The sequence below is a fragment of the Pavona decussata genome, unplaced genomic scaffold (genome assembly GCF_977016875.1).
Source record: "Pavona decussata unplaced genomic scaffold, jaPavDecu1.1 SCAFFOLD_219, whole genome shotgun sequence".
NCBI lineage: Eukaryota > Metazoa > Cnidaria > Anthozoa > Scleractinia > Agariciidae > Pavona > Pavona decussata.
This window is the reverse complement of record NW_028145624.1, coordinates 1556638-1579572: the sequence shown is the minus strand read 5'-3', so window position 1 is coordinate 1579572 and position 22935 is coordinate 1556638. Positions and strand designations below refer to the sequence as shown.

The window sequence follows — 22935 nt, the reverse complement described above, 5'->3', positions numbered from 1 at the left end:
CACTTCAAGTGCTCCTGACTCAAGTGCACTTTAGTCTTTAGTGTTGTTGTCGTTGCTGTTGCTTAAGTTCCCTGGTTTGATCGGAGTGCACTGAACATTCGTGCAGCGAAACTAAACTGGTCGTATCTAGAAGCTGGTACCACTATACTCTTAAGTGGTTTCATACCTTTTATCTACAGGCTTCTTACTCGCGAGAAAAACTGAAGGGAGCCTATAAGCTAGCTTCGTGACAGAAAGAAACTTCAGAAAGTCTTTCATTAGCGGCAGATTAGATTGTAAAGGAAGAAAAATATTTCAGTTCATTGGTTTTATGAACATATGAGTTTATTTACAAACATGATATTTTTCTTATTATCTAGAGTACATATATTATGGCGACTCGCGCTCGTCAGGAGCGCCTGTCTCATGTAACCTAGCAACAAAACGACCAGGTTTCACAACAAAACTTTATAAACTTTCAGTGGTTCAAGTAGTATTCCACAGTAGAGAAAAAAGTTTAAACAAGTGACAAGCTTACATTTATTCAATCATTTGCTCGTTTACCACATCCTTTTTCTTCAGTCGATTTGCTCTAGTTCTTCCATGTTTTATCATTTTCGGCCACAATTTGACAATCTATTGCATACCCGCGTGAATAATAGTAGTGTTTTGGATTTTATTACAATCCAATTTGCGATTAATACCTCCACTATTTTGTGGTTATGTTAACCCGATGCCACCCCGCCCCACTCCCCTAACCTCAATTCAAAGACTCTTCTTCGCTTATCAACAGGCACCTCCGAAATCACTTAACTGATAAGAGAGGAAGCAGTTTTCAACTGAGTGTCGTAAAACCAAACCTAATCACAACAAATGGAAACAACTCAACGAACCAATCAGAACACGACCCAAATACTTTTGACTGGTGTCAAGCGCGGGAAAACGCGTGCGAACAAGTCACAATGGCAATATTTCAAAGGAGAATCGTAAATCTTGACCAATCACCACACGTGTAAGCAACACAGTGAGCAAGTCTGAACTCTAAGCAAGTACATATATGAATAACGTAGAGCGCGGGAAAACGCGTGCGTGCAAGTCACCATTGTTTTTAATTTGACTTTTAATTGGTTAAAAGAGTGGCACGTGGGGAGCGAGTGTTTTAAACCAATCACAGAGCGCAGTCAAGAAAACGCAAAATTAGTTCCGACACTTGATTGAAAACCTCTCTACTGGTTGAAAAAAGGCCGCAAGTTTTGCAAACCAATCACTTGGGTAAATAAATAAAAAAAAAAGAAAAAGTAAACGCAAATTAATTTGAACATTAAATATACGGGCTCAATTGAAAACTGCTCTCTACATGCAACAGTGAATAGCGATACACAGCCAGTTACCGGCGATATCTCTTAGCGGAAGGACCAGGTCCATTATTACAATTGACAATATCCTTTTGAAATTCACCAGAAATACAATGTTCATCTTCTATACCATCGCACCAGTCAAAATTGTCCTCCAGTGCACTGGAAATTTCACTTCCTGTCTCCACAGCATTAAATTCAGGTTTCCTTTTCCTTACGTCACTTCCGCTTACAGTCTTTACATCTTTCGATTTGTTCGACTCCAACGTCTTGGCTTTAGCGTTGACTTCCGAGTTTGAATTACTATTAGAAGATGTAGAAGCCACACTTTCGACCAATTTGCTGGACTTATCCTCTGCGTAGTCCTCCACAAAAGACTCAACGAATGAAAACAATGTTTGCTGTCTCGGATCCTGAGGAAAAAGTAAACAAGGAAGCCCCTTTGAGAGTGCACTAGCACGAAAGCATACTTCAAAAGAAACATCAACTATTTAAACAGTCACCTAAATTAAGCTGATTGAAACCCATGTTTGATCATGCTTATTACCGAATGCCCCACCAAGTTATTAGCTTGATGAATTCAATCATTTTCACGGTGTATGACCTGTTGTACCCTGCCATTATACAAATATTATTAACGACCGTTTCCTTTTCCAAACCACAAAACGTTTACGTAAACACAGCTTTTTATCCACTGTCTAGCCCAGCAGAAAAAACAACGCTAAAACTAAAACACTACACTGTTATTTAAACTGAAACAGTATAAAGGTTGCTTAAATAACACCAAAGGTAAATGGCCAAAAAGAAAAAAAACGAATTCAAAATGGCCGCCATCACCAAGACGGCGTCAAAAAATATCACGCTCCGCAGGTTCAACAATTCTTTTTCTTTTAATTTTATTTATTACTTTTTGTCATAAACCCTCTAACTAAAAAATCTGGGCAAGGAAAGGTAGGGATTGCGAATTGTAATCGCTTAATCAAACACGGCTCCCATGTAAAGCAGTTTACTTAATTTATTGTAGGTTTAGATAGTTTATATTACAAATTTTGAAACTAGTATTTTTATAAGTAGTACCTAATGTAACTGATGAGAATACCGTGGATAAATAAAAGTTATTTGATTTGAAACAAACAAACAACAACAACTGGGACATGAGACGGGGGCGGGGTGAAACAAGCTACTAACCAGTCTTATTAGTATAAGCAACCAGAATGACCAATATTGTTGTATCGAGGTATGTACCTTAAAAAATGTACAGTCAACGTCTAACTCTTCTTCAGAAAGACCAGCTTTACCCAGAACTTCGAGCTTGTTTTGAATCAATGGCCTGAGATTAAAGGAAAATTACGTTTCAGTTGAAATCTCTGTAACTTCTGTAAGTAAATAAGCATATCTAGAACAAACCCCTCACTCAAGTACTGCTTTATGCACGCTGAAGATAGACTGATGGCCAAAACAAAATGTTCTAAAAAAACCTTTGTTTACGTTATTGACTCTATCATAAAGCTGATAGAAACAGAAATTGTTAGTAAAACCACTTTGGCAGCTTTGGCAGCACAAAAGTTAAATAACAGGGGGAACAGCGCACATTACATGATGTGCAATACACTTCTATCCCCACCAACATTGGTGAGTCATTGATCATATCCACTTCCTAATAGAGCGGTTTCGAATTGAGTGTCGTGAAACCAAAACCAAAGTAATTACTCTGGTCAATCACAACAAATGTAAACAAGACAACGAGCCAATCAGAATTCGAAGCAAATACATGTAACTGGCAGCAAGCGCGGGAAAACGCGTACGGCGAAAACACGATTGGTTTTGGTTTTGTTTCTCATTGGTTGAGAAAGTGGCGCGATTTTTGTTAACCAATCACAGAGCGTAGTGATGCAAAACCAAAGCAAACGCGAAATTACTTTCAACACTCAATTGAAAACCGCTCTAAGCTGGTCATTTTCCACATGTTCCCTTTACTACAAACTAAACTACTTCTTGGTCGTTTGTTTCCCATATCAAGGCGTCTAGCGTGTAACTATAAGTTTGATAGCCTAATTCAACTTTTCCTTCTTACCACAGGTAGTCATCAGCGGTCTTTTTGGCCACAAGGTAATGAATGTTCACAGCGTTCTTCTGTCCAATCCTGTACACACGGTCCTCCGCCTGTACGAGAGCCTGACAACACAACAAAGGGCGTTTTCTGTATTTGCTCTTTAAAAACGTGAATATAAGAGAGACCATTGTAAATATGAACACAACTCAAACAGCTACGAAAAAAAAGCTGGAAAATATTCAGGTTTGAACGCTTAAGTTGCGTACACAACTGTGATGGTTCGTTATTTTTTTAATAGACCTTTCTCCAAAATGGCGGCAACAGATTTGAATGAGTTAAAATTGAACTGAATGAAATACTTGGATACCAGCACTGGAAAGAGCACCTATACTTTAGTAACCTTGCAAAGTTTTAGTATATTAGGTGTTATACCAGCTTAGGAAATGTAAAATGAATTTGACAAATTTACAGACGTTTGTGTGACTGGGGGTATGCGTCATACCCCCAGTCTTACAAACGTCTGTAAATTTCTCATTTTCCAACTTACATTTTCTCAGCTGATGTTACACCCATGGTTCGTACAACTTCAGACAAACAAAATTCAAGGACTTTTCAAGGAGAAAAACTAGTTTTCAAGGACCAATGTTTATTCAGTATATCAACATTTTCGTCTCCTTTTTACACCTAAAACACTCAATTCAGTCATAACTTATTTCCGGTTTTCAAATAGTTCAGCCTTGGTTGATGAAGTTAGCCTCTGTAATGAAATTCCGTAAAATGATCCCCCACTGGCTATTTTACTTGCACTTACGTCTGAGGTACAGAAATAAATTTTGAAATGCAGATACAGCAATACAATATTGTTCAACAAAAATGATAAAATGTTTATTTTTCAGCAGCCTTTTAGAGCTTCCAACTTTCCATTTAGGTTGTCCTCAACTTCTTGCCTGTCTTGCAGTTTAAGAGTCTTATCTTTGGCTGCTTTTCTATTAAAGAGCATTAGACTTATTGGCAAGAGTCAGCTGCCCAGTTTCTTCAGCTTTGACACTCAAATCATCTGTTGACTTCACGAGTGAGTCTATATCCAGTTCCAGCGTTTCTTTTTGTGTTTCTCCCCTTTCATGTAAGACTTCAAGGCGCTTTCTCCCATGCTTTCTATGTTGATCTCTTCATTACAAACCGACAACACATGGTCTTGTGTTTGTCGCCTTTGAATCCTTTAACCCAGCTTAACTTTGCACCAGTTAACCATTTACGATTAAATACACATTTTCCGATCGCTCATTTAAATTGCAAACGAAGGGAAAATCAAAAATACCTCGCTTAGAAAAACGCTACACACGACCGATCACATAGCCCCTGAAAACAAACGCATGTGGTGGACAAACCCACATGACCTGGTGAGACGTACATGAAATTGAGGCAAAGATCAAAGTTCGATTCATGTATACTTACATGTATTATACCGACCATTTGTCCCATTGTTATCGCCAGTTATTAGTCGTCAATGCGCAAATTAACCCAGTAAAATCATTTCATTTTTCCGAAAAGTGATATGGAATAAACAAATTAGGAAATTTCAAAGACTTTTCAAGACCTAATAAAGAAATCAGGTACTTTTCAAGGACCTTAACCGAATTCAAGGACTTTTCAAGACGACTACTAAAATTCAAGACCTTTTCAAGATTGTACGAACCATGTACATCTGATATGCTGAAACTTTGCAGTGTTACTAAACTTAAAGTGCTCTTTCTGGTGCTGGTATACGTTTTTAATTTTAACTTATTTGAATTTTCGGCCGTCATTTTGGAGAACGGTCTATTATTTCGATCGCATTTTAAATACAGTGTATATAAATTTTACGGGTACATTACGAGCTCAACAGAGCAACCAGCTCCCAGGATTGATAGCTCAGTTGGTAGAGCACTGCACCGGCATCGCAGAGGTCATGGCTTCGAATCCCGTTTAAGTGTGAATTTTTCAGGCTTCCGTAAAAAACTGCGAGGGAAAAAACTGCGAGGGTCTCTCATTCATCAATTCGTTCATCCGCTGTTCAAATATATGAATTTCATATATCTCACTTCCACCCTTAAAAAACGTTGTTCAAAATGTTCCACTTCCATTCTGAAAACTTCGAAAAAGAGGGTAGGAGAAAGAAAATAACGTCAAAATACTACATATGGTTCACCATTTGCGGCTGTGTAATTATTGGGTTGAAGTTTACTTCATTTTACTGAACTCACCCCAGGGTTCCAGAACAGCTCTGCAAACACGACCGCGCTGGCCTCGGTAAGAGTTAAACCTGAGGACAAACACGAAGGGCCAGTTATTTAAACGGAGTCTAACTTAAGACAATCAGTGGGCCTCCAAATCTGTTTATAAGTGGTTTATTTTAAGTAGATAAATAGTTTCTAGTCTGGGATGCAAGCCTTCTTGTTACCGTCAGTAGCAGACAATGTTTAGATATGATTGTTGGCAAAATTGAAAATGCTTAGAACGTGGTTTTGTTAAACACCGTCTAAACCGTCTTTTAATAACCGAACCGAAGGGTTTATGGCAACTGGTCAGAATAAGTTTGTTCGAAGAGGACCCACCTTGTCTGGGGTAGGAGGGTTATCGAAGACACAACTTATTTCATGAACATTACCGACAATATGTTATTCACTTTTGGCTCTACAATTTGAGTTGACACAAAAATATTCAGCCAGATAAACAAGCAAAGTGAGTCTTGAATTTCACTGCCATTTTTTAACTGCTGGATAGAGGGGTGGCTATGCAATAACTGAAGACAGCATTTTTTGAGTTTGAGGAAGGATGGGGGGGGGGGGGGGGGGGCGGTGTAGGCAGAGACCACCATCTATTTTGTGGTTTAGTAGAACCTGTTCGAGAAAAGTAGTTTTGACCACTTTCCTATAGAGTGTTTTCATCCACGTGACTACCGGCCATATTGATTTACTGAAACAAAAGAAAGTATTTGCATAAAAATAGAGTTCAATTCCCAGAGGTTTAGTTTGGGACACCAACATGGCCGCCATTTCTTTGTTTTGGGACACCAACATGGCCGCCGTGACGTCATGTGAAAACACTCTATATAGCGCCTCGCGGGACGATTGTTCAACAAGCAAAGACCGAAATTTCCGGGTTACCTTGAAAGCGAGACCAAATCTGTTGTTAAATTTGCACGTGACTCTTAAAACTCATTTTCTTGTGAGCCTCGACGAGGCTGAGGGCAATACCGTGGTCAGTTTTTCTGTACGTGCAAAAACAGTTCAAACATTTTATACCTGTATTAGCAGCAGTGATAGAAAGCACTGCTACCAAGCAGTCTTTATCCTGTTGGAACTGATCGCACAAGTTCTGGCGGATAGCGGCTGGTGTAGTGCCATCAATGCGAATGTACTTGTACTTCTAACAAATAACAAGAAACAACGATGTAAGCTAACAACGAAAATGCTAGAGTTTCAAGATCTTCAAAGGTTAGTGTCGCTGACAATGAATTTCGTATTGGACCTAGAACAGTACAAATTTCCTGAAATACAAACCAGTGTCTGCAAAGGGCTATGAGACAGACTGAATGATGAGACTGAACTCCAGCAATCTCCTCTGTCTACTACTAGAATAGAGTCCTTATGCAAACACCACGCCGATAGCAACCAGAACATCAAAACAATGGCTCTGCACGCGTTAAAAAATTTAGCACATGTACATTGCTTTGACACGAGACAACTTTCAACAACGACTTTTAACTCAACATAACGCGCGGAAAGCGTTTAACGCAACATTTTGTTACGCCAACGCGTTGCGTAGTTTTGAAGACAGGTAAAAAAAACTTGCAATGTGTTGGCGCAACACAGCTGCACGCCCCGTTACACGGTAGCAACTTTTAAGGCAACAATGTTGGATTAAAAATCGTCCTGTCTAACATCACCTTAACAACAATGTGAAATAACCAAATTCAAAGTTTCAAGCAGAACAAGGGCACACGACGGTGAATTTTTCTTTCTCTTGCTACACTTGAAAGCCGTTGCTAATAATCATGTTCCTCGATTCGACCACATTGTGCAAGATGAACTGGTTGGGATAATCAGTAAGTTGAAAGTTTTAAGTGACGTTTTTGTTCGTGTTGCCTACCTGGTTGCGTAAGGTCTCTACTTTCGAGAGAAGACGGCTAAATACAAAAGTTCAGTCAAAAAAATAAAAGAAGGCCACAAAGGAGTGTGAAAAGTGAAGAGCGCATTGTCGAAATGAATTACGAAAAACCGTAACGTGATGCTATCCCACAAAGATCGCTTTCGATAATCCTGATGGACGCGGCTCGTCACGAGTCTCTCGGCAGTAGCTCAGTGGTAAGGCGGATTATCCGACCGGTTGTGGACTCTATAGGGAGCTTTAGCAACGACGACGGCGACGGCAACGAGAACGCCATAAAACAATAGGTTTAATGAGCAAAAACAGTCGCTCTGCACGTGCGTTACATGTTTTGGTACATTTCTTTGCCGTCATCAGCAAAACAACAACGTGTAGTGACTAAATTCAAGGTTAGTGTGGAGAACGTGAGCACACGACGGTGAATTTTTATTTTCTTCTTCCTTACTTGAACGCCGTTCCTATCAATTAAGTTCACGCATATTTCGGCCACATCGTACAAGTTGACTGAATTGGAACAATCGGGAGGTGGTACAAGTAACGAAAACTTATATTTTCAAGTGACGTTTTCGTTGTCGTTGCTAAAGCCCTCTTTGTCTCACGCACGTCTCATCCTTCACACAACACAATGTGATCAATAATGTTCCCTCACGATCTCGCACTAAGAACGAGGAACTGAAGGTCACGTGACTTACCTTTTGAGTCAGACAAGTGCTTATGGCGTCCAGCATGTCTTTGTGATGAGCAAAAACCAGAAACTTACGACCGCCTTCAAGCAGGTCTAAAATATAGTCCCTGAAACAAAAAAAAAAGAAAAGAAAAAAAGAATGAGTGAAATGTTGTACTCTCGTTTTTCAATCAGTAATAATACTTAGTAAATAGTAGACAAATAGACACACGTCAATTCAGAACCTTGCCATTTTGACTCTCAGTGCAGTTTTTGTCTTTGATTTGTACTTAAGTCAATCTACTCGTAGCAACATGCGCCCAATCCTCTCGCTAACACTTTTTGTTTGTATTTTTCAACCTCTTTAATATACCATTAGTTTTCAAAGATCCTAGCCAATCAGAGTACAGACAACCGTTCATGTATTGTTTGTTTTCTTTCTTGTATTGTCTGCTTCTTTGAAGGCCCAAGCCTATTTAAGAAGATATATTGCGGAGCAAATGAAGCATGTATTTGACTTTGTGGACATAAAATAACTTATTAATAGAGAGATTCAAAATCATTTCTGCTTCAGATTCAGAATCAACAGAGAGATTTAGCATCGCGTTCACCTGAAACGGCAAACGTCACCTTTCCGTTTCACGTTTCACGTAAAGTAGCGTGAACCTTTTGACTTTAGCTAATTTTGCGAGTTTCGATGAAGCTGTTTGCGTCTCACTGTGGTGAATTCATGAAAAAAAAGTGCGGTTAGGAGTGAGTTGTGAAGGATTTTTTAAACATGAAACTTAATTTTTCCTAGTATGACTTGCCGGAAAAATTATTGGGGTACTTGTTTTAAACAATTAACTGCTTATATGTATAAGAAAAAAAGGAAGAAATACTTACGTAGTTCCCTGTTTTCACGTAGAAACGGCAACCGATAACCGGCAAACTCGAATAATGGCGGGAAAATCGTGGTCACGTGGTCATTTCTGCCGTTTACGGCAAACGGCAGAAATGACCACGTGACCATATTTAACCTTCATTTGCTGCTCGCTGTTTACAGATTCTCAGTAAAATTGAGTAGTTTTGCGTTAGTATCGAAGGCCAGAATTGTTTTGCACCATTCTCATTTATAGACTCACTTTTTTCAAGAAAATAAAAACACAAATCTCACGTTTGCCGTTTGTCGTAAACGAGATTCTAATTCTCTCTAATAACTGACAAGCAAAATACGAAACTCTAACAGCTCTTACCTGACCGCAGGAATCTTACTGGCGCAAGTTTCAAAAAAGTAATTGAGCAGGGCTCCATGTTGTTCTTTTTGCTGCGAAAGAAGGGAAATAATGACAATCTTTTGAGGGTAAACTCAAAAAGACGATGGCAATTAAATGGTTAATTGGAACGAGCGGAAATGCTTGCCTAGGATGCCACCAGGATCCTTTTAGAACTAAAAAGTGGAGAAGGATAATAATGACTTTTGTTGTCGTCTTTAATAGTTTTTCGGAGTTTTACACATAGAAGAATAAGAAGGTAACAAGACCGTGTAAAGACTCAACAGATTGAACGATTCAAAGGGCTGAACAGGACCAAGCCTAACACCGGGTTGTGTGGCATAAAGCAACAAGGAGCACTGCCACTCCACCCTGGATGGGATGGGATGGGATGGGATACGATGCTGACCACTGAGCGATACCCCCAGCATTTTGTAACTAGGTGTCTCTGACAGTTTATTGGTTTGCAGTTAGACAATGTGAGTAGAGTTTCTTGTCCAAGAAAACCACACGACAATGCAGAGACCTGAAGCACGTTTTTAACAAGTCTCCATAACTTATCGGGCCCAATAAGTATTACTTGAAAAGTCATGGAATCTGTGCAGAAAACAATGATAAAGCTTTCAAAATCAACAAAGTTGACTTTCTATTGATAAACAGTGTGCGCGAAAACGAAATAGTATCGATCCCGTTGGGGCTTTCGAGAAACGGGCGCAAACTCGAACCATCGGCCTTCACTGATCTAACGCCCGACGCAATGAGAAGATGGCGACTGGTACTACCCATAATTCTTAGCGTACGAAAACCCTAAAAACGCTTATAAAGACACACAGTAAAGTTCTTAAAACTTCAACCCTTGCATACACAATGTTGTTGTACAGGGACGAATTTTGCAAAAAAAAAAAAAAAAAAAAAATTAAATGGCCTTCTGTGTGCCTATTGGCTGTGTTAGCTTCGCATGGTATTGTGGTAAAATGTACAACCGCCACCTTTTTTCGTACGGTGGATAAGAGCAGCACATGTACACGTCCACTGCAATACACCATTAACGGATTGACGATTGATACACTGCCATAAACTTATAAACTTTGTCCTCTGTAAGAGACCCGTAAGAAGGTAGCATCAAGAATGCTCAAATAACCCCAAGATTTCTAGTAAAAGAAATACCTTGGCTTTCGATACTTCCTTGGCTGCTCTTTCCAGAGTTTTAGTCTTAATAAGCGATGGATCCAACAGAACCTGCAGTACAACAAATTAGAAAATGTTGCAATAAACTTATTGAAACTGGTAAATGTAAGTTGTCAGTAAGTGCATGTAACAAAATAACAATACCATTTGTCGCCGCTTGGAAGGCAGTTGGGAAAGAACGTCTTTCTTCAGTCGCCTACAAGGTAATGAAAATAAAGATTCAGGTCCACTTCTTCATATACCAAATGTAACCTAAGGATTATCGATTTCTTGGTCGATCGATCGATCAATCAGTCCATCAGTTGGTGGGTCGGTCAATTGGTCAAACTGACAGACTGACTGGCTCATTTACCCACCCAATGGAGCAGTTGATGTTGATTGATTGATTGATTGATTGATTGATTGACTGACTGATTGATTGACTGACTGGCTGACTGACTGACTGACTAAATGACAGATTGACTGACTGACTGCCAGACAGACAGACAGACAGACAGACAGACAGACTGACTGATTGACTGACTGACTGGTTGATTGATTGATTGATTGATTGACTGACTCAAACTGATTGACTCAGTGGCTGACTTACTGACTTGACTGAACGACAGACAGACAGACAGACAGACAGACAGACTGACTGACTTGACTCACTGATTAATTGATTGATTAATTATTCACCTGATCATTAAATTCTTCTCCAGTAACAGCTGAAGTTCCTGCATGTTAGATGCCCCTGAAAAGTCCCAGCCGAAGCGATTCTGAAATGAACGTTTGTATTCAGGAGAAGAACTAGGCGATCCTTGCGGATATTTTAATGTATGAGTATGTCATAGAGTGTTTCAAATGTTACTCTTCTGGCAGGTTCAACTGAAAACAAACTAGAAATAAGCAATCTCTAGAGCCACAAAAGCGGCACAATTCCGTGCAAATCCAAAAACCGTGAACACTTTCATTAAACTATAATGATAGAGGGAAAACAGAGAAAATCGAAGACAAATCGTTTGTCAAAAAAGCTAAGGGTTTCTCTCTCTGTCCAGGTGTTTGTACGTTCTGCAGTTACGCTATCATTGACAATTGCCCAGCTACGAAAAATTGACATCTCAAAGTTAAATGAATGTGTTCACAGTCTTTTTTCCTAAACTGAAACCAATCACAACCTGAGGTGAATGTAGGATGGAACCAGTGGTAAGGTCTGGTAAGTACAGGAAATGTCACAACCAAAGAACAGAATGGAAATAATACATTCACGCCATGCACTGGCTACAGCAAGTTGCACGATACTTTTTTACAGTTTAAAGAGAAACGAAACAAAATTAAGCTCAACTATTCCGAAGGTTAACCGAAAACTTAGTCATAATGACTCAATTCACTTCTCAGTGTGGTCATTTCTATGCTATTGGATTAAGACCTCTAGCCTGTGTAGTAGGTGTAATTTGGGAGGAGGAAGGAGGCCGAGAGAAGCGGGAGAAAAAACGGGAGACGGGGGAAATGGGGGGGAGGGGGGCTGGCTCCCACTTTTCTCGCTCCCCTCCCTGATTATCCCTGCTACGAAGGTTATCAGAATTCACACACTTTATTTTTGCCTTCTCTGAAATTTCTTGCATGCTCATTGACCAACAACACTAAGAATGAAATGTTAAATTGCATTAGCTTGTTTGCCTCAGAAATATAGACAGGAACATAACGTGTGTAAATTCTTTTCTCCGGAGAAAGAAAGCTTTAAATTCGGAGCTTTCCCTTCTATCGCAGAGGCTCCAAAAGGTGATTGGAGACCGCCAGTGGATCTTATCCTCCATCTCTGTTCAGTTCAGGTTGTTTCCTTCTAATAAAGATCGCTCCTTTAACTTTGCACTTGAATTCCGTAGGCTCACAGTCGAGGACAGATACCTGTTCCTAGCAAACTGAGTGTCCCATCGACTACCTATCACAAAGTTACTTTCTGTAAATGCTACCTAACGTTTAAACACTTAACACTCTTATTACCTGCTGCCCAGCACAGTAGCGGATTCCAAACTGGTGAAAAGTGGGAAACAATCCTGGCTGAATGGCACAGATCTGAGTGTACAGCTCCAGGGGTCTGGAGAGAGCTGGGGTCCCAGATAACAAAATAACACGAGTGGCCGCCTGTAAAAAAAAAGATTGGCTAACTACCGGGGCAGTTTTAGGATCAATGGTGCGCATGCTTATAATTTGCTACCCTCTGAAATAAGATTAGTATCTGACTTCACTACAAGTTTAAGTGACTTGCGAAGCAATTTTTCAAGCGCCTGTGAACTCAGTTTCTTTGACCTATTGACCGGTTAAAAGGTCATGTTCGTGCATTGTGATTGGCAGATTTCGAACCACTTTGTCGGTTTCTGTATTTCCTTTGCAGTCAGCTGGTTGTCACTGTACTTATGATTGACAGCAGTAAAACACGCAAATTGTTAGTTGGAGTTGAAGTCCTTATGTTATTGAAAGGCGCAGTAATACTTTTGGCAAACACTGCCAACGACTGCTTTTGAAACTTTGCCAGTTTAAGATTTCAATGTTAGTGTTGCTGTGTGAAGAGAGAGAAGTCCCCAGTTAGCTTCATTTCTTTCGTGGCATCACACACGGCATTGTGATGAAATTGAATGAAACTGAAGCCGAGTGCCTGGAATTCACTTTGATTCAATTTCACTTTTACTTTCTGGCAAAGGAATGTGAATAATGTTATCACTTGCAAGGAATATCATTCACTCAGAACTTTCGAACATGTTTCAGATTAGAAATGAGTTGATACATAATTTATTTCATGGCAATGAGGAGAAAAATACAGTTAGGCCAGGGACAAATGTCATACTTCACATGGGACAAAATAAATTGCAATTTGGGTAGACCCAAATGAGTAAAGCTCAAATGTCAAACTTATCATGAACTTAATACGCTCAGCTTAGTTTGTCTCATGTGAAGTTTGACATTTCGCCCAGGTCTTAGAGGCCAACTTGTCACCCCAACCAAATCAATTTAGTCCAGGAAGTAAACAGTTAAGAACAGGGTCTGCTGTCTGATTTCTGTATAATCAACTGATAACAAATTCTGGAAGACTATTCAGTGAAAACATTTAACATACCTTAAGTAAGGGAAGGGCAGCTTGAGTTCTTGAAGCTTTGTAATTCTTGATAAAATGACATTCATCCTGTTAGAAAACACAGTAGATGATATAATGGAGAGACTTGATAGGGTGATGTTAAAATTTTCTATGAACAAGCAAGTCATAAAGGCAACCACTAACAAGATATGAATGAATGAATGAACGAACGAACGAACGAACGAACGAACGAACGAACGAACGAACGAACGAACGAACGAATGAACTAGCTTGAAAGAAATAGCTGCACTAAGGACACAGAAATCTCTAAATAACTGAACAAATGGATGAAAAAGTGTTAGGTGAGAAATCAAGCAAGTAGATTGCCAAACGAATATCAAACAAACAAATTCGTGAACAAAATAATGGATGAATCCACCCAAGCACACATGGACAAACACCATCACCATACAGGATGGCCTGCACTGTTTGCAACGTCTTACATGGTTGGTCAAGAGGACAAAAGAATGAACAACGGAACAATGCTCCCAACCCTAAAAACATGCAGTTGCAGCTTATAAGGGTCCAGTGAAAATAGGGCTTTTCAAAAGTGCAGGTCTCCTGCACCATACGCCATCCTCAGAGTCCCAGGGGCAGATTGCCGGGATGTGGCAAGGATTTCACAGGTGATTAAGTGGGACTAGCAAAAGTTTACAAGACAGGCACCCATCCTGTAAAACTTAAGCTAGTTCCGATTCTGCCTAAGAAATATTTGCTCTGTCCCAACAATCTTGACCTCTGGATCTCCAAGGATGGCAAAAATTGCACATATGAATGAGGGAGTGAACCAACCGACAAACAAAAAGAGAACATATGAATAAAACAATATTATTAATGGATAAAAGGAAATCAAACATTCTACAATTCCCTGATTCATATGTCTGCAAATGCAGGGAACAAGCAGCGGGTAACAAAATTAAGTAAGAGCACAGCAGACAACTTACTGCGATAATGACCCTGAACTGCTTTCTTTTCAAGTCATCCATACATTTAGATAAGAGATCATAACTGATAATGTTTATAAGACCAGCTGTTGGACTGTCCTTTCCTGTCAAGACGACATTAATATCCTCAGGGTCCACAGAAGGAAGCCACTTTAAAAAAGCCTGCAAAATTATGCAATTACATGGCAATCAGTTAGGAACCAGATCTACCCACTCAGTTTAATATTTATGGAAGCCAAATGGCTGTGCATTATGTCTTTATATGGCATATTTAAAAATATGTCTGTCTCTCAGTTTTAAAGGTGAAATAATTACGGTGTACTACTGTACTTTTTTGTGATGTAGTCAGTAAAAAAAATGGCCAGTTAAGGATGGTGCTAAACTGGGATTAGTGGAATATTATTATAAATTATGACATGCATGGTGTTCACGCAAAAAGTAATGTCATCAACATTTGGCGAGGTAAAGTAAAACAAGGAGTGAAAAGAGAATGAACTTCAACCCTTTTTTTTGGGGGGGGGGGGTGGGGGAAGGACGTCACTCCAATACTGCAAAGCTCATCAGAATTTATTTTGAAAAACTTGGTTGAAAGCTACATAATAAGTGGAAATTTGGTCATGAAATCCAAATTACTCCAAACTACAAATTAGCTCTAATTCAACAAACAGACTCGATATCACATTTATATCAGAAACATAGTTTCATCTCCATTTTAAGGCTTACTTATGGGGAGCAGGGACCAATGTGGCCTAGGTTTGATTCCCAGACTCGGTATATGTGTACTTGAATTTGTTGTTGGTTCTCGTCCTTGCTCTGAGAGGTTTTTCTCCAGGTACTCTGGTTTTCCCCTCTCCTCAAAAACCAACATTTTCAAATTCCAATTTCATCTGGAGAGTGTCGTATTTGATCATCTTGTCATGGAATTATGTACTATATACAAATTTAGATTTTTTTTTACATGCACATTCAAAGAATTCTTATATTTCAGCCTTAAGATAAGCGAAAAATAAATAGCGGACTATTGTATGATTCCTACATGATAATCTTTATGCCAAACTAGAACTTAGTTGGAGTAGTTTGAATTAATTTACAGACAAATCTCCATTACATAGTTCTTGCCCTAGCTCAGTAGCCCTTAGCCTGGGTGCAGACGTCTCTTATCTCCTTTGTTGCACTTTCCAAGTGCAACAAAGGAAATAGGAGATGTGTTCACGCAGGCTAAGTAGCTCTTCAATTATCAAAGTGCTGAATATATTATCAGACCTGCTGCCATGTTATTCTGAGAGAGGATGGTGTAATGATGAGAAGAGGCCACTCGGGACGATAGTAACACGCAACACAGATGGCTTGTATAGTCTTGCCCAGGCCCATGTCATCAGCAATTAACACTCGGCCATCATGATGGATACTAAAGCTAGTGTAACAACAACATGCACAGTATTAAATGGCAATTACGATAAGAAGCATGTAAAATTGATACCCTATGTTTTAAACCTTGGTCATTTTAATTGGGTCTTGACAATCTGGGAGCCAGCGAGGCAGATGTGTGAGGCACTCAGGTTAGCCTTAAAAATACTCCGGTTAGCCTAAAAAGCACTCCGGTTAGCCTAAATAGCACTCAGGTTAGATTAAATAGCTCCCGGTTAGGTCAATGGTTAGCATTTATGTTGGGGGTTGTTCATGCCTTGAATGTTTAATTCATGCCTCACACGTCTGCCTTGCATGCCTTGCATGCCTCACTGGCTCGCATATTGTATACACTCATTTCAATTTCTATTGTGGCTCTAATGAGTGAAGTGAAGGCAAAAATCATCTCTCAGTGAGATATTTAAATGTAATATGTTGGGGAGAGTATAATAGAAGAAAACAAATTACTTTTGAAAATTTTCAAAAGGTATTTGTTTCCTTCTTGTGATTTTCTTGAAAAGGACATTGCAGGAAATTTTGTCAATTTCAGTTTATTAAATTGCATCATAATTTAGAAAGAAAAGAAAAGTTTGAAATTAGTTACATCCTTGTTCCAAAAGAAAGGAAATGCTCAATATAAAAATGTGTATAATACTTCTTGGTTAATTATGGCTGAGGGCTCTGATCCTTTATTATCTTTCCAATGTACAACTGTGCAAGCAAGAAACATTATGACAAACAAAAAACTGAATTAAAATGGGTTGTTCAAAAGTGTTTTCTGCTCACTTTAAAGCTCATTCACAGACTTTAATTCATCTGGCATCCTATGTTGATCAAATTAACATTATCGTAATTATTCTTAAAATTTCCCCTGGTGTTATAGATTAAGAAGGTATTTCTCCCGTTGCTTGTTTAGTGACCTTGAAAGTTAAACTGATCCAGTTTGGGTGCAATACTTTCTTCCTATGGCGATTCTTCATGAGGAAACTAAAGGCAAGACAAAAATAAAATATAGCACATAATGCACCTACGCCTGAAGCACATTCTGTCAGCTTCTATTTCATGTAGGATTGCCACGTTTGCCAGCAAAATAAAAATCACAGGAGATTTAATGCTTTGCTTAAACAATTAGTCCAAGTTGTCTACACAAAATTGTGCTTGGCCCACTGTCTAATAGAAGGAAACAAACAGCAAGTAACAGGATAAAATATTATATACCTTACTCCTCCTCGCTGAAATGGCATTAATGCTTCAACAAGCTTGAAATCTACTGAGTTTAAATTGATCTCGTTGGTTGACATTTCCTTCAGAGTTCCTGGTGTATTCTTAAGGAATGTTGATATCACAGCTTTAGGTAATCCCTCCACTATAACATGGGCAGGCAACGACTGAACTGCTTGCACTGTAAAAATAAAATTAAAAAATATCTATAAGGAATGTAGACTTCAAGAATTCTTTCAAGTTTACTCTGAGAACTATATCAGTTGCCCGAGGGGGGTTGGGTACCCCCCTATATGGCCTATACGGGGACATGCTGCAGGACAGCGAATGGTTTTGGCCCCTCTGCCAAGAACAGGGTATATATTTTCAAGCAATTAAGTCAGTCCTAATCAGGGTCTGGACCCATCCTAGACAGGGTATGGAAATCGGAGACGTTGATCTGCATTTATTTAGAAGGTCATCAGTCAACACTAGATCATTCTCAGGACAAGTGCTATTGTTTTCAATATCTAAATAGGGTCTTAAAATAGAGCGCATCGTCCCACACAGGGTAGGTATTTAAGGTTATTTTTGTCCTAAACAGGGTCATGGTTTCAAACCCCAAATAGCACCCCTATATCCAAACATGGGTCAAGTTACCCCCCCCCCCCTTCTCCCCATCCCAGGATCAGTTGAGACACAAAAAATGGTTAAAGAAACCTTAAATTAAATTCAAGTTCTTCATAACAACAGAGTATAGTGATAAATGGTATGGATTGGTTACAAACTACACTAATTGGAAATTAGGCCTTAAAGATCCAAATTGCTTCAAATGACTTCTAATTTGCCATAGAGGATGATTATTGATGTACATTGTACTGTGTTAGAAATGTGCTTCCGGTTTTATTTTTTTAAGAAAGGGCTCAAATTCAAAGAATAAATTAACATAATTTTTTTCTATAAAGTTGAATATGAAAATGACAACAAAAGATGGACTAATGCTTGCTTGGCTGATTCCGTTTGGTCTGGTTTAAAATGATCACAAATGAAGACTTGGGGCAAAGCTGACCTATATTACCTCTTTAGGTCACTAAAAAAATTTTCCTTTAGATTTTTTTCCTTCAGGAAACCTTGTCCAATATTTTATCTGATGCTTTGTTTTGTGATAAAAATGTAAATCTTGCTTATAGTCATTGGATTTTACTGCTTGAATGATGCGCCAAAGTAGTGGATAAAAACATTGGAGCAATGTTTCCTGAAGGGCATGAAGGCCACATACAAAAAACCTGACAAATCTGAGCCAAATAAAAAAATAACAAATTATCTAAAAAGAACTAAAAATGAGCCACCATAGGTATGCTGCAAGCCCGTCAAATTAAATTGTTCATGCTTCACTTCACTGATCTAGTATAAATTTAGGGAAATGTCATAGGCTAACTCTTCTAATTTAAGCCTCCAGATTTAAGATGGAAAAATAGATACAGAACTGTATTTCCAGTATGGCATTGTGTCTTTGTGTTAGAGAAGAACTAAATGGTGCAATTTAGATTTCAGGACAAATTTCCACTTAGCAAAGTTTACACCTACACTGTAAAGGTAGGACATTACATTTTGATTTCATATGATGATTCCTCAAGACATCCAGTCATATATTTCAATATGGGTACGGGGATTAGCTTCTAAAGAAACTGAGGTGTTGGGTCAGTGGAGACTGGAAACAAATATTTGGTTTTGTCAACAGTTGATAAGGAGTTGAAAACTCAAGGTAATTTAATGGCCACTGTAAAAAGATTAGCACCCTTATTACACCCATTTTGAAATCACTGGTGATCCTTGCAATCTGATTGGCCCTCAACAGTGCGATTTATTCCCAAATTGCACCATTTTTTGCTCTAAATCGCATTCTTTCTTTATCCCATCAAAATGGAAGTGAAGTAACTAAAATAGAATATTAATATTGACATTATAACTGTGTGATTTCAAAATGGGTGTAATAAAGTGGTAATTGAACTTTGTGTCGTGCAATTTTGCTCTGAAATCATACTTTTGATTTCAAATGAAACTCGTGCTGTGCGCTCGTTCTATTTTGAAATCACGTGTATGATTTCAGACCAAATTGCACTCCACTCAGTTAAATTACCATTATAAATCTCTTTATGGTGGCCAAATAATTACCTTATCCACTCTGTTGATATAAAACCAAACATTCTATATTTCAATAGAATGTTATGTTCACTGTCACTAACTTACAGAGTTACAATGATTTAAAAGGTTGGTTGGAATTTATAATACAGTTACTGTAAGGGTGTGAGTAAACTATTTGAATCTAACAAAATCAAAACCGAACACCGTGCATGCCCTTAATCCTTACTACTGAAAAGATTTAATTCCAAATATAGGAACTAAAACAGTTTAACTTACTGAGCTTGTTATAGTCAGCTAAGGAGAAGTCCCACTGTAATGTTTTTGCATCTACAACAAAATAAGATGTTGTTCATTCATGTCAGTACTCAAAAATTTTCTATCCAACCAAAGAAACCCAAAAGTCTCAGTGGGATAGAAATTTGATGGGGAAAGTTTTGGAAATTCCCAATTTGCAGTGTGCATTCCTGGGGCATTCTTAGAATGTGGCCGGACCATCTGGTCCTGCACTTGTTTACTTCCATAACTACAAGTTGTGACATCCTGTCTTTTCATACAATGCAGTCATGGATAAGAAAGAGCATGACCTTGTAACCAGGGACCAGGAAGGCACATCGGTCAAAGATTTGGAGCTGGCATATCAGTGCTGCCTAAGACACAAATACTGGAGATGAAGCAAATTGTTGCCTTTGAAGTTTGATAAAAGAATTTCCATGAGTATGTTAATGTTCTCTAGACCAAAATGGCTCCTTTACATTGTAGAAGCCACCACACTGTCAATAATCAACAAATAACCAATATGAAGTTTACCATGTAACCAGGGTATATTTTCATTTGGAGGATTGGGTCCAAATGTCAACAACATGGTTGACATGAACATTTCTTCCACCTTCCAATATTATTTCCTTCCTATAGATCTTTGAGTAATGTGCAGTTCCAGAAAAAAATCCATACCCATCCCAAGGAAGGTCATCGGAAATCCCTAGGGGGATGGACGTCTTAAATAAAAAGCCAAAATTTTAGAAGCAAAGTATGAAGCTAAACTGGAATTTCCTAGGGGGAGGAGGGGTGCAAAACAAAAAACCTCCTGTGGGGGGAGTATGGATATTTTCTGGAACTGCACAATTCAGGAAGAAATGTCTTTCAAGTTAACTATTGTCACCTATTAATTTAATCATTATTAATATCAACTCATACGCTACAAGGATTTGTTGGTAGTTTTGAAAGCAATGTAATGAAAAGTGACCAACAACACTTCGACAAGTAACTGCCAGGTAACCGACAAATCACCAACAGTTGGTCGGCCAACACTTTATTTCAGAATAAGGATTTAGTGTTAGCTGTCTGTTGACCAACTGTTGGCCATTATTCAGCAGACTGCTGGCCATTTGTTGCCTAATTATTGACCGTTTGTCTGCCAACAGGTTTATGGGGGGTGGGAGGGGAGGGGGTGTTATTCAGTTTAACCAAAATCTATCAAGGATCCTATAGAATCCTAGAAACAATTCAGCAGTAACCTATAAGATCCTGACCTACATGATCCCCTGAATTTTTTTTCTCAAAATACGCTAAAAATTGTAACAACTCTGTTTCGGCATTTGTCGCAAACATCTTGCATTACAGGACTTGTGACGGCTTGCATCCACTTTTATCAGGTTCAAATTCACATGCTTCCCAAGGTAAGTTTTTAACTATTTAGACACCCAATAGAAGTTGATGTAATGGTGCATGTACAAGGTTGCAATAAAATGGAATTTTGGCATGTTGCAAACAACCGGCATCAATTGTCGACTCTACACTTCAGCCACTCAATGGATATCTAAATGCAAGTTGCAATGACTTGCATCCCTCCATCTGGCCAATACTTGAAATAGAACTAGCTTTCTAAGGCTATGCTTGTGATGAAACAAGATGCCTGCTATACTGGCATTACGCGTGATGCTGGGGCTGATTCATTTATTCCAACTGCATGCTTCGCCGAGTGATAAAACTATCCTTGCTAATGGAATAGTTTGAGTCACGACGATCGCGTTACGTTGTTTCCCTTGTGTTACGCTACTCAGGGTTTCAAGGGAAATTGCGGGAATTCCATTGCGATAACGTAAGCTTCTCAATGACCTTTTTTCAGTTTCGCATCGTGGTCTAAGACTGTCAAACAAATCACGATTTCTTCGCCAGGAATTTACCAATTTCCACCGTTTTAAATGTCGGGTGCTTCTTAGAAGTTATTCTTTCGATTTGCCGCTTCAAAATGGTGAAATTTCCATTTGAAAACTCACACTTGAGTCCAGAACATGTTAACAATATGGAGCCACAAATTTAATCTGTTTTTAATAAATAGATCAAATGATGCGTTGACGTCACACAGGTAGGGGCGAGTGGATCCCCTCCCTCGCAATGTAAGCGACAAGAATGGATTTTGATTGGCCTGCTTCTGTTGAAGACAATCAGAACAATACACCCCGAGTAGGAGAGGGGTGAGTTTAATGAATAAATCAATGTACCGATTTGTAGCTACGAGGAAGAAAAAAAAAAAAGAAAAAGAAATCGACCCGTTTTTAGACACGGTATGCCCCTTCAGGGCATCCCGCGTAATGAATCTTACCATAACGTCTACTGGGTATTGTCTTAAAAATCCCAATGAGCTGTGCCTGGTATGGTACTATAACAGCAAACCTGTCTCTGCTAATCAACACACAGTTTCCTTTAACTTCTTTCTCCGATTTCCGAAAATTAAGGCTGGAGGTAGCACCGGTCTTTAAGGGCCCTGCCTTGGTATTTGCTGTTGAAGCAGCTGTAGATGATGAGTTGGAAGTTTCAAATTTCCTCATAGATGAAGAGCTGGAGGTGTTGTCTTGCGGGCGATAAAATTGGGAAACAGTACTTTGAAAAGAGGTTAATGAATCAGGTCTATTTGAAGTTCCAGGTACTGATGTCACGGGAATTATTGAGCTATTCTGTGGATTTGTACTGGAGCCAACCACAGAAGGTTTTGCGTGACCATTTGTGTATATGTACGTGTTAGATGCAGGACCAACCGACTGCGATTTTGTGCCTGGTCTAACTCTATCAGATTGCAACGGTAGTTGCCTTTGCTGCATGCTCGTGTTGCCTGTATTTGAAGAGAGCAATGAATGTTCTTTACGTGGAGGTTGAACAGCATTATTGAAGGAAACTTTGCCTGCCGCCCCTTTGGAAGTTGTTGACGACGTACTTGCCGAGGGCAACTTTTGCTGTCGTTGACTCAAAAGTGCAGCTCGTTTCTCGAGAGCTTTTCGGCGATTTTCTTCAATCCTCTTTCTCTGTTCTTCCGTCAGGCGTCCAGAAGACATTGATGCCATTAGAAGTAATCTAAACCAAGAAAGTGAGCAGCATTCCACAAGAAGAGTTTATCTCTGTTTTGATCTCTTCGAAATCGCCGCCATGACTAATTACACCGCTGACCAGCTCAAATTTCCTTAGTCATTACCCTACAACCATTGCGAGCTT

At 39.1% G+C, this 22935-nt stretch overlaps 1 protein-coding gene across 1 annotated transcript; it reads right to left on the bottom strand.

The window, feature by feature from the left end:
• Nucleotides 1-302: 302 nt before the first annotated feature.
• LOC146459450 (SNF2 related chromatin remodeling annealing helicase 1-like) lies at nucleotides 303-22932 on the bottom strand. The gene is made up of 17 exons (XM_085089419.1): nucleotides 22052-22932; nucleotides 19726-19776; nucleotides 17323-17506; nucleotides 15961-16111; nucleotides 14698-14859; nucleotides 13736-13801; nucleotides 12625-12765; nucleotides 11320-11399; nucleotides 10786-10837; nucleotides 10621-10692; nucleotides 9436-9506; nucleotides 8229-8328; nucleotides 6672-6795; nucleotides 5631-5689; nucleotides 3409-3509; nucleotides 2580-2664; nucleotides 303-1747 (listed from the first exon to the last, which is right to left on the bottom strand). The coding sequence occupies exons 1-17, from the start codon at nucleotides 22785-22787 to the stop codon at nucleotides 1367-1369; spliced, it is 2616 nt and encodes an 871-aa protein (XP_084945545.1). The 5' UTR covers nucleotides 22788-22932; the 3' UTR covers nucleotides 303-1366.
• Nucleotides 22933-22935: the final 3 nt, after the last annotated feature.